Genomic DNA, 13,239 nt, shown 5'->3' on the forward strand with positions numbered 1-13,239 from the left:
ACGCAATCATAATTACTCAAAAATTTAATCCCCTGGTGTCCTGGTCTTTGTACCACTATTTCTGAGGAACTCAATTTCTACCATTACATAGCCCCATAATCTATGAGTTTTATCATTTAAGATTAGGGTTGCACTTCCTAAAATGTTGCAGAATTAATCTATAAATTGGGAAGTTAAAAGAAGGGGTTGGAGGAGAAAGACATAGTGCTGTGTATTTTATATATATGTCTAATATATATATTTGTTACAGATATAGAACAATTAGTAAATACTGTTCTTGTACATCTTACAGTAATAGGTTGCAGAAAAACAGAGCAACATTTTTTATTTAACGGGATCAAAACTCTAGAAAAATTGTATAATTAGCCAAAAAGTCTAAAAAATTTAAACAGAAATAAATGAAGTTGGACTGGGAAAATAGGAAATTTCGCAGTTGAAACACAAGTTTTTCACATTTATCACACATTTATCTAGAGGCCAAAAATCTGTAATATTACCAGGGTATGGAATGTCCCTCTAGGTATGTAGCTCGAGCAGTGCTCTAGATTTGTTGAGAATCACAGCCATCTTAAACAGCTCCTGAAACACTAAAAAGTGTCATTGAAAACTCACCTGACCAACTGCTGGCATATCTGACATCCTGGAAGGCATCTAGGACCAAACAAAAGTAATAAAAAAAACTTGTGAAACAATCTTCCATACACACATGGCAAATGATGAGATTTCTAGTCAGTAAAACAGTGGCATATCAGGAGCAAATTGGGATCACTGTCAGAATTCTGGTCTCAGTAGACAATATCTTCATGGTTTGGAGCCTTTGTACACAAGACAGATTTCAGCTGCAAAAATGGCTTTAAATTATTTTTAAAACCAAGAAAATGTCACCACCATAAAAAACTGGAATGTAAAAGTAGAAATTGAAGAGACACCATTTGGTCCATCAAACCTTCTTAAAGGATGAGAGATGGAAAGATTTAGGGAGGGAACTCCAGAGATTAGGATCAAAGGGACAGCTGCCAATGATGGGGTGAGCCGCAGGTAGGATGCACAAGATGCCAGAGTTGGTGGTTTCTGGAGTTGAAGCAGATGAGAGATTTTGTTTGGGGGGGGGGGGGTTGACCTGACTGTGGAGGGGTTTTAACATGAGGATGAGAACTTTAAAAACAAGATGTTGGTGGACAGAGAAAAAACATAGGTCAGAGAGCATGGTTGAAGGTAATGGGTGAGCAAGATTTAGTGCTAGTTAGTATATGGGCAGCAGAATTTAGGTTGAGCTCAAGTTTATAGAGGGAGAAGATGGAGACTGGCTAGGAGAGCATTGGAATAGTAAAGCCTGAAGTTAGCAAAAGCATAGGGGAAAGTATCAAAAGCAGATAAGCTGAGGCAGGAGCAGAACAGGTGATGTTGGAGGTGGAAGTAGGCAGTCAGAGAGGACATAGTGCTGAAAGGTTAGCTCAGAGTTAGATAGGTCAACAAAGTTACAATCAGTCTACTTCAGCATGTGATAGTGGTAAGGGAGGGGAGGTGAAATCATTGGCAAGGGAAGCCAATTTGAAACAGTAAAGACAATGGTTTTGGTCTTCCCAATGCCTGGAAGAAATTTAGGCTCTTCCCGGATGTGATGTTGGATAAGCAGTCTGACAACACAAGCAGAGGGATCAAAAGAAGGGGTGAGGTAGAGCTGGGTGTTGTCAGTGTAGATATGAAACTTAACATTGTATAAGTTAATATTTTCCAGAGACAGCATGTACTGAAGATGTGAAATAGGAGGGGTCCAAAGATTGATTCCAATGAAATTTCAGGGATACATTGTGTGGCTGGCAAGCTATTACAGAATCTCTGGGTTGGAGTGAAACCTAGCAAGGACAGCCCCTCTCAGCTGGACAATGATGGAGAGGTGCTGGAAGAGGATGGTGTATGTGGTCAGCAATGTCAAAGGCTTCAGGCAGGTCAGAAAGGATGAGGAGGGATAATGCAACATGATCACAGAATGTTGAGACACTCTGGAACTCTGATTAAACCTCCAAAGTAAAAAGTTCTGTGATCACCAGAAAAAAATAATGAAACTCAAAGGCATCAATCCAATCTTAAGACTCTCATCATTCAATGTTGACAAATTGTAGTGCACAGAGTACACATACATGACTAGGTCATTGTCAGCTGCTGTTACCTTGATACCCTTCAGTTCTATACTTCAACAAATTTCTCTCATTCATTTTCAAAAGGAATAAACCAGTCTTTAACTGGAGTCTATTCTACATTCCCACTATTTTGGGAAAAGTTCTTCACCTCTTGTCTCATTTCAGGGTTGGTAATTTTGATTGACAACTATTTCATATTAAAAGCCCTTAATGTCCATTAACCAAATCAGACACGGGGACAAAGTTCTCAGGATGCTGCCATCATTCATGTCACTATAATATATTAATGGAACTTCTTTGGACATAGCACTATACAATTAATTATCTGACCAAAATCAGTATCAAGACAATCCAGCCAAATGGTCTTAGAAAGGAATCAAAGTAGTTAACTAGGAAATATTACTGAAAAGTGATATTTGTTAAATAACTAAAGTCAAGTTTGCAAAGTAAACATATCCACCAGAATAATAAATGCAAACTGAATAAGCATTCTCCAAAATGGATGAATTTTGACTGCAATTTTGTAAAATTTCCAGGGGAAAATGACATTTAGTATTTGAATTTGTTAAAACAGAACAAAAAGGACATATGAGGAGGAAGATACGTTAAATAAGCGTTGGACAGATTACCAAACAATTTTTTTCTGAGAGCATAGTTGCAAAAGAGAAGATAAACAAATAAATTATAGAATATTAGTAACCCTATTCAATTTCCGCAGCACATGCATTATCCAAGAGAATTCTGAAGTCAGTGAGAGATGGGGTATTTTGACAGGACACAAGAAAGTAAGATTCCTTAGGCTGCTGAATAAGATCAGGAAGGAAATTTCTGACACACTGGATATTGTTATGGAAGAATCAGTAAGCACAGAAGTTCCACAAAACTGAACACAGGCATATAGCGCTGTGCCCATATTTTAAACTAACCCAGGCATTCCAATACCATTTGCCCTTCATTAAGAACAAGTTAAAATAATGCGTTCCAGTTTTGGTCACTAACCCACACAAAAAAAATTACATTAGGAAAAAGTCACATCCAATTTTCAAAACGAAAATTCAAAACAATCACAGTTAAATACAAATTTCTTTACCTGTGTGGGTCTTTTGAGCTTGGAATTATATATACACATTCCCTCTTGGTAAAAGTATTCTCTATCCAGGATTTCTGGGACTATAAAATAAAACAAGGGTAAATGCTTGTTAGTTTCACCATTGAACTAATTTGCAATAGGTCAGCACTGCATTACAAATCAATGTGCCCTGCTCCTAATCTACCATTTACACAAATTAGTGTATTAAAAAAATAACTGAAAGAAAAATAGATTAAAAAATCTACTAGCTTCAAATTTTCTTACAAATATATTTCCACGGTTTATTTCATTTCCTGCTCATCTTTTTCCTCTCCCCTCAATAAACAAGGAAAACTGCTGACCAAGGAGGTATCCATCCACAAAGTGTAACTTCTATCATCAGCAGATGACAATGACTGTCTACGTACTACGTAATTGGCCTACCTTAGGTTTCCAAACAGTTTGAAAAGATACTGTGAATTTTGGGTGTAAGTGAATAAGCTTTATGCAGGAAAATAAATCCAAACAAAATGAGGAACTGTCTCAATTTCAGAATCAAGTTTACTACAATTCCAGAGATGAAACCTTAAACAAAGTTACTGCACTAGTGGCACTCCATGGCATTACCAATTATTTTAAAAGGCTGCTTTTTTTTGGGAAGTTGCAGCATTTCCAATCTTCAGCCACAGAAATAGCTCAACGCTGAGGGACTGTTGAGGGGTAGATGGCTGGGGAGGATGTGTAGAGAGTACAGTAGGATGTAGTACATTGGTGTAGTATCAATTCGGAAGATGCTGCAGAGATGAGGTGGGGTATAGCTCTGCAGGGATTTGAAGATGGAATTAAAATTCAATATAATAGGAGAAAAGTAACCTGTGCAGATCAGTGAGGACAGGACACTGGGGAAGTAGAACATGCATGTCAATAAATCGACTCTGCAAAAGAGGTTTACAGAAGACATGGAATTCAAATGTAACACATTAGGTGCTAAGGGATTTTAGTGATGTAGGAGGGCAACGTTACAAAGGTAGAAATAAGCAGAACGTGGAGTTTAAAGTTTAGCTCAGGATCAAACAGGATACTCTGCTCACTCTGGTTCTGTCTAAATACCACGTTGAGAGGATGAATGGAATCAGTGGTAGGAAGCAGCATTTACAGTGGGCCTAAAAAGATGGTTTTGGTCTTCATGATGTTGAAGTGAAGAATTAGAGTAACTCATTTATGACAATGTTAGACAACATATAGGTAGTTTTGGGCTTCAGAGAGGCGGCACAAAGTATAGCTGGGCATCACTGTGGGAGGTAGCCCCAAGGCCCAAGGATGATCTTGAGGAAGAGCGCAAGTTCCAGAGTGACCAAAGGTTAGAAACCTTACATGACTGCACAGGCAACAGTGCAAAGGTGGGAAGAGAAGCATTTGCTGGAGAAGCACTAGCAGCACATGGATAGATAGGAGTGGAACCACTCATGCTGTCCATGAAACCGAACTAAACAAGTGAGCACAAGCAGAAATGAAGTACTGAATCTACATCACAGTCAGGTGTTTCGAATCTTTAATTGTTTGCCCTGAACATTTGATTTTCATAATCTAGTCCTTTATCCTTCTCTGATGAGATTTCCTCTCGGGGGATGATAAGTTAGTTAAAATGAACTCCAGTAATGAGTGCAATCAATTCCAGAAATGACACTAGTTGAGCAAATGGTGCCATAAAGTTGTGTTTTCAATATTTTTTTTGAAAATACAGATGCAGTTCCAGGAATTCAATGCATTATGACAGTTCTGAGTGCCTCCTGGTTTTAACTTTCAAAGGGCCATTAATTACCAAAAGGAAAATTGTGTTATCATTGTTTTAAATGTTTAATTACCCCACAACAGAAAAGATGTACTATTACTTTAACAAATGCAGGAATATTCACAAATCTGCTAAGTAATAACAACTTGGGAATGCTCTGGGACCCCTTCAGCGGTCCGAGGTTGAAAACATACCAGGAAAGGATGTAACTGGCCACCTTGAAACAGGAAGCTGCATTTTAAATGCATTTTCTATTTATTGTAAGCATATTCAAGTAAAATTGGATTTCTTGTTAACCTAGATCAGTTTCATCTGCTTTTCCACCAACCTACTCGCACTCTCCCAAACATCCAACCATTTACAGAATATAGCCTTTTGATTGAATTTATATTCATAGTTATTTCTGTACATAGACCATTTTTTATGCATCTTTAATAGAAAAAGTTTTGACTTTCTAGTTATTCCAGTTAAGTTCCTCCACTAATGTTAATTTTAAGTTACTAACTTCTCACCATGTGAAGTGTCAACTGTCTGTGGCTTGTGATCATTAGCTTAGACAAATCGCATTCATCTCCCAGGGATGAATTTGAGCCTTACATAGTTACAATCAAACAATTGCAGGTTATATTCAAGGAGTTTATCCTCTGATCAAGTTATGACCACATCCCACATGTCTAAAATTACGACTGACCGGTAGACTTTTATCCTCCACGTGCCACAAAGCAAGGTATGTATTTATATGATCTGCACCTATTCTGCCTCTAAAAGTGCACAAGATCCATAGAAAGAAAATGCCACACTTGGTGTGGTATTAAGTGTCATGTTAGAAAGTTAACTGCAGCAGATGGCTATTGCAGTCATCTCACTTAAACTTCTGGGAGGGTGAGCAGTGAGGAGGATGCAGAGATGCTTCAGTGTGATTTGGACAAGCTGAGTGAGTGGGCAAATGTATGGCAGATGCAGTATAATGTGGATAAATGTGAGGTTATCCACTTTGGTAACAAAAACAGGAAGGCAGATTATCTGAATGGCTATAAATTGAGGGTGGGGGGGGGGGGGGAATGTGCAATGAGACCTGGGTGTCCTCATACACCAGTTGTTGATGGTAAGCATACAGGTGCAGCAGGCAGTAAAGAAGGCAAATGGTATGTTGGCCTTCATAGCGAGAGGATTCGAGTACTGGAGCAGGGATGTCTTGCTGTAATTATACAGGGCCTTGGTGAGACCACACTTGGAACAGTGTGTGCAGTTTTGGTCTCCTTATCTGAGGAAAGATGTTCTTGCTATAGAGGGAGTGCAGCGAAGGTTTATCAGACTGATTCCTGGGATGGCAGGACTGACATATGAGGAGAGATTGAGTCGGTTAGGATTATATTCGCTGGAGTTCAGAAGAATGAGGGGGATCTCATAGAAACCTACAAAATTCTAACAGGACTAGATAGGGTAGATGCAGGAAGGATGCTCCCGATGGTGGGGGAGTCCAGAACCAAGGGTCACAGTCTGATGATACGGGGTAGACCATTTAGGACTGAGATGAGGAGAAATTTCTTCACCCAGAGTGGTGAGCCATGGAATTCGCCACCACAGAAAGTAGTTGAGGCCAAAAGATTGTATGTTTTCAAGGAGTTAGATATAGCTCTTGGGGCGAAAGGGATCAAAGGATATGAGGAGAAAGCAGGAGCAGGCTATTGAGCTGGATGATCAGCCATGATCATGATGAATGGCGGAGCAGGCTCGAAGGGCCGAATGGTCTACTCCTGCTCCTAGTTTCTATGTTAAGCAAGTTGAGATGATGTACTTTTTTTAAAAAGTGTCAAACCTTGTGCTTTAGATTATTGATCTGTAAATACATACTAGGGGTAGTCCTGCAATGAGGCTCAATGTTATAGAATTTGCTATGCAGTAACTTTATGCCAATAACTGTGTTATTCCATCCCCCAAGAATTAAATTTCCTCACGACTTTCCCCACAAGTTTCTGGAACGCATTTTTCAGACCTACGGATGCACAACAAACCCCATTTAAAAAAATTAAACCAGTTTCATGTTGTCCAATGCATTTGCCAGTTGTCACATGTGGCTGTTTGTTTTTCTGATCAGTAAATTAATTGAGCAACAGGCAGTCATTGGGCCTGAGATCTCAATCTCTTCTCTACAGTATATGCATGTGAACTTTAACATTTTTGTGCATTTGTTGGTAAAATCTTAAGACAAAAAGCAGAGTCTGAGAACATTTAATGATAATTGCGAGTACTTCACTTCCTTGGTTATAGAATGGTGACAAATGCTTATGACTGTATATATACTTGCAATGTGTAAGACTAAGTGTATGCAAGGCAGTTTCTACCAGTGCGTTTGGCCAAAATGTCACTAACATTTATAGCTAACCAACAATTACTAATGAGCAACACTAATATACATATTAGCATAGTTAATTGCAACATTCACCATTTTGACAACTGTTCGGTAGGTAGCACAGCAAGCACCATAGCAAGTCTGCTAAGCGATTAGTAGCCCTTCCAGTTCTGTGCATCTAAAAGCAGAATGTACATAAAAATTACAGCTTTCAGTTTTTGGAACTGTTATGGTTGATCAATAAGAAACTGAAATTAAAGAAAAGATGTCTTGCACCTTTCACAACCTCAAGATGCCTTACTGCCAATGATATACTGTTTAAGTGTAGACACTGCTGTAATATCAGAAACGTGGATGCCAATTTGCACACAAGATCCCAAAAACAATGAGACAAATGGCCAGGTAATCTGGTTCAGTGATACTGATTGGCCAGGGTACGAGGTAGAACTCGCCTGCTCTTCAAACAGCGCCATAGGATCTTTTACGTCCAGCTGAGGGCAGACGGGGCCTCGGTTTAACGTCTCATCCGAAAGACGGCACTTCCGACAGTGCAAGCTCCCTCAGTACTGCACTGAAATTAAAGAACAGACTTGCGTTTATATAGCATCTTTATGTCCTCAGAACATTCTGAAGTGCTCCACAGCCAATAACCAGCCATCCTTGCCACATACTTCATTGCAGGATTATCTAAAATGCCTTCCAAGAATACGTTTGCTCAGAAGTAAATACCAGGTCAGTTATTTCTTAAGGGAAACCTAAACCTCGATAAATCTGCAAATAAACAGATCTCTAATGTCATACAGCCACTGCTCATGCTTAGAGTAAACAAGCTTGAAAAAAAAACTGGAAGATTGGTTCCTTAAACAGCGGTTGCCTGGCAATGACAATGAAGTCAGGGGAAACTGAACATAAACCAGGTTTTTATTATAAGAAACACTGTCTCTTTTCTTCACCTTCCCCGAGTCTGAGCTGAACCAAAGCCAATTTCTATTCTCACTTAGAATCAATAATCTAAACAGATTCAAACAAATAGCACTGTCACGTCAAATAACTGGAAACAAAAGGCTTTCCCAGTTATGAGATTTCCCAAGAGACACCAGAAATTATGAAAACACATAAATGATGAGTGAAGCTTTAACCTACTTGATTTAAGCCCTATCTGGAAACATTGCAGTGACATGAAATGCAGTTCACTCCAAGCATTCAGAGAATGTGGTGTCAATAGACCTTGCTGTGCTGCTGCTTACCCATTCAAGTCTTTTTTATTTGAGTTCAGAGGTAATGGCAGGTTTGGTTAGGGGAGAAGAAAGGTGAGAAGAGAGTAGTTTTGAATGAGTTCATGAGCTCATCAGATAGCAGAATCTAAATCAATAGGTGCATGGCCAAAAACTTAAGAGCGCTTCAACATTGACCAAGTATACTTGTGTAAAAGTGGAACTCTGGAGGCCAATTTTTTAGGCCAAAAGCCATGAGGTTGATTTTGAGAGATTTACATTCGTACTTGATTTGGTCCCCAAAAAGAGACAGCCAGAATAGTAGAGTAAAAATCAACAATGCAAAGGAGTTCGTTAATTCCAATAATAATTCATTATTTAAACATTACAAACTATATTCATTTCATCCAACACAATATAAATATATACCATAACGAATTAACTACAACATTTCACAATGAAATCCTTTGAAATCACTCTGATCACTGAACAATTTATCCCAATGGCCTGGTTATTTAATAATAGCCTGGTCAATGGCCTGCTGGTATATCATATGGATCTTCATCACCATCAGTGGTGTGGCTAACTTGGGAATCATTCCACAAGCATTTGACCTTAGTACTTTTCGAGTGCATTTGATATTCACATTTTAGAAATTATTTTGTGACAATATTGGGATCAAGTTCATCCCACATGTCTATGATCCACTGACACAATGTTGCTGGTCCTCTCACATTTCCACCTTTAGTGAATGTTTTCTCAACTTCCAACATCCAATTGTTCCACATCTTTCAGATACTATCCTTCAGAGGTTTATTTATATATACATCCAAAGGTTGAACGACCTGTGTAAAACCACTGGTGTTAGTTGATCTCATCACAGACTATATCCTTCACAAGGTGGCACTTGAACATGTCCTAGACCTAGATGAATATTTTTTTTTCTTTGCATAATGCTCTTGGTCTCAAAATTCCACAGTTCTTTGATCCAGTTCTTGCAATCACCTTCATCAATCCAGACTCTTTTGTCAATATGGAAGGCAATACCTTTCTGAAATTTCTCAGAAAGCTCTGCGCTTGAATATCAACATCGGCTTCAATTTTGTGTCATGTCATACACGATGGAACCACTGTGAGCCCAGTCTTCTCGCGGATGTTTGCTAGCATGTTGAAGTTCATTAGCGTTTCATCATTTTTCAATGCAGACCAAATCAATATGCATCCTTCTCTCGATGTTGGATGACAAAATGGTGGAATTTGATTATTTTATTGTCGAGTTCAGGTGGCAGGTGCTGTGAGTTATGTTACATAGAATCTGAGGGAGTACTAAATCACACCTTTTCATGAACCTTGTGCACCACCTGGCACTGGCCTGGAATTCTGAGATATCATCTTTCTTCACTTTTGAGAGTGTGGAGTCCGGCAGCGCTCTGGGTAATAATATGACCATTTTGCCAATGCTCATTAATCCATCTGCCATTTTTAGTTTAAATTGAGCTATATACTTACTCTTTCTCGAAGACATCGTTACAGATCATGTGGTACACATTAGTCCTATCGATTGGCTTAGGATATTGCCACTAGAATTGGCTGAGGGGAAATCTAAAGGCTCCCATATGTGCCTTTAAATTAATTAAGTGTAGTAATTACAAGTAATTTTTAAAAAATTCATTCATGGGATGTGGGCAATGCTGGCTAGGCCAGCATTTATTACCCATCCAAGGGCAATTAGGGATGGGCAAAAAATGCTGGCCTAGCCAGCATCACCCACATCCCATGAATGAATAAAAAATAATCACAACACTACTATTCCTGAAAAAGCAGGGTCGACCTTTACACGAGGTATATGAAAAATGATGTTTTTTAGGCCAAAGGTCATGCATAGGGTTGACTTTTACACAAAGGTAAAAGGCATGCAAAAGACCTGAATTATCAGATTCCAGGAACTCTTCCATGATCGTATTCTTGTCAAACTTAGGAAGTCATTACCAAATCGAAATTATCCAGGTTTAACAAGAGAGGGAGTACCTATATACTGCTGAGAATTCTTCATAACTGTTTTAATCTCATGGTAATGCTTAATTAGTTAAAAAGGTGAAAAAAATGTGCTTCAATAACCCCCAAAAACTCAAGTCCCTGCCTCTTCACCGATCCCAAACTTCCTCATCTTTCTTCCCTCATTCTCACTCCCATCTTTCTCCACTGTCCTGTTCCTTGCCCTCCACTAAAGATTGGGAAACAAGAAAACTTCAGCCTCAGTTCACCAAACATCACAGGCTGGAGGGCCAAGGTACAAAACAAAAAATACCAGTCCAATCAGGAACTAGACTTTTCTAGCTCTCCAGGCCCAGAAAGCTTATAGCACTGAATTTCAGCTGTAGTTGAAATCAGCTTTGAGCACATAAGGTGAGAACAACAGACAAGAGTCTCATGATGGGTTAAAAGGAGCTTTCAGACTACATTTTGGCATTTCATAATAGCTGCAGTTTCCTTTCATAGCTTTGGGAAAAACCAGGAACAGTTTGGGCTTTGCAGACTTTTGGTTTACAAGTGGCAGCTTTTCCTACCTGTCTACATTTGAATGAATCATCACATTTAGCTCAACAGAATCTTGCAATTTCAGTTCTCCACATAGGCATGACAGATACAAGTATATTTAAAAGTAATGTGTGCTGTACAGAAAAAAAAAGATTCCAGTTTTTGAAATTTAAAAACCAGATATTTTAATCATTTAAAAAGTCTGAGTACCTCTTTCCACTTCCTTTAATTGGGCCTGTAGCTGTAATGTTCTAATTGTAATGTTTGGTCTTTCAGTTTATGTCATCTGCAGCAGAAAGGAAGGGCTGCACCAAGCCCTGTGAGACTGGGTGCTCTGAACCAGCTATCAGCAGAATGCAGAAACAGCAAAGGAATAACTGGCCTTATGGAGTGATACATTGCCATGGGATGATATCATGTAAGTGTAATCAAACTCTCAAAATAAGGGTTCTGACTCAATGCAGAGTTTTTCAAAGGACAGGCAGGCTGATAATGCAGATGTTGTCAACAAGCGATACAGCAACAGAGCTGGGTGTTGTCAGCACATAGCATAAAGTGACACTATTCCCACAGGGCAACATGCAAATGATTAAAAGGGTGGAATATTGAGGCACCAAGGGAGCTGATTCCAAAGAGAGGAACAAAAGCCATTGGTGGAGATATACTAACTGCATTGGGACATGCATGAATGGTGAAATAGGAAGTCCAGTCGAGGTCAACATAATGTTCAAATGTCAATACAAAATGAAGGAGGAAGATTAGTGCACCAAAGAAACTTGCAACTTTGTTCACTGTTTGCCCCCTTTATCCTTTCTGTAATCAACATGGATCCTTCTGAGATGAGGGCAGCGTGTTGAGGACAGGGTGATAAGTTGTTAGGACTAGGACATGAGAAGGATTTAGCTGTAGTCTCAGTTTTCAAGTTGAATACATTTATATACTCCAGGTACTCAGCTTTAAAGATGGTGATAAAGGGCAGTTTGCCATTGAAAAGGCGAGGCTGATACAGCCCCTGTCCCACAGCAATTTCTTGGAATAGCACTCAAAAGTATGTTAAGCAATTCCTTACTTAAGGAGGGATATACTTGCATTGGAAGCAGTTCAGAGAAGGTTCTTTTTTAAAAATCTTTCATGGGATGGCAAGCATTTATTGCCCATCTCTAATTGCCTGTGAGAAGATGGTAGTGAGCCACCTTCTTGAACCGCTGCAGTCCATGTGGTATAGGTACACCCACAATGCTGTATGGAAGGGATTTCAAGGATTTTGACCCAGTGATAGTGAAGGAACGGTGATATAGTTGCAATTCAGGATGGTGTGTGTTTGGAGGGGAACTTGCAGACGATGGTGTTCCCATGCATCTGCTGCCTCGCCCTTCTGGGTGGTAGAAGTCACGGGTTTGGAAGGTGCTGCCTAAGGAGCCTTGGTGAGTTGCTGCAGTGCATCTTGTAGATGGTACACGCTGCTGCTACTGTGCATTGGTGGTGGATGGGGTGCCAATCAAGCGGGCTGCTTTGTCCTGGATGGTTTTGAGCTTCTTGAGTGTTGTGGGAGCTGCACTCATCCAGGCGAGTGGAGAGTATTCCATCACACTCCTAACTTGTGCCTTGTAGATGGTGGACAGGCTTTGGGGAGTTACTCATCACAGGATTCCCAGCCTTGTAGCCACAGCATTTATACAACTGGGCCAGTTCAGTTTCTGGCCAGTGGTAACACCTAGGATGTTGATAACGGGGGAATTCAATGGTAATAATGTCATTGAATGACCAAGGGGAGATGACTGGATTCTCTCTTGCTGGAGATGGTCATTACCAGGCACTTGTGTAGCATGAATGGTCACTTGGCTAATTCCTGAGATAAAGGAAAAGTTGACCAGGTCAGACCTATCCTCATTCGAGTTTAGAAGAATGAGAGGTGATCTTATTGAAACATAGAAGATTCTGAGGGGATTTGACCTCTCATGGCGGGGGGAGGGGGGGGGATCTAGAACTAGGGGTACAGATGGAGATGAGGAAGTATGTCTTCTCCTAGGGGGTCTTTGGAATTCTCTTCCACAGAGAGCAGGGGAGGCTGGGTCATTGAATATATTTAAGGTGGAGTTACAGATTTTTAATCGACAAGAGAGTCAGGAGTT

General features: G+C 39.7%; 1 protein-coding gene across 5 annotated transcripts in view; it reads right to left on the bottom strand.

Annotated features, from left to right (window-relative positions):
* Positions 1-13,239, bottom strand: part of trpm7 (transient receptor potential cation channel, subfamily M, member 7) — a 140,157-nt gene that overhangs the window by 106,190 nt on the left and 20,728 nt on the right. For 3 of the 5 annotated variants that reach the window (XM_078530188.1, XM_078530186.1, XM_078530192.1), the window contains 2 exons: positions 3,232-3,311; positions 613-651 (listed from right to left, as the gene is read on the bottom strand). In XM_078530188.1, the coding sequence (XP_078386314.1) occupies positions 613-651; positions 3,232-3,311 (119 nt within the window). Of the gene's footprint in view, positions 1-612; positions 652-3,231; positions 3,312-7,448; positions 7,534-7,807; positions 7,927-13,239 lie in introns of those variants that run through there. The other 2 variants (XM_078530187.1, XM_078530189.1) reach the window with 2 other exon arrangements.

Source organism: Cetorhinus maximus, chromosome 26 (assembly GCF_964194155.1).
Source record: "Cetorhinus maximus chromosome 26, sCetMax3.hap1.1, whole genome shotgun sequence".
Taxonomy (NCBI): Eukaryota; Metazoa; Chordata; class Chondrichthyes; order Lamniformes; family Cetorhinidae; genus Cetorhinus; species Cetorhinus maximus.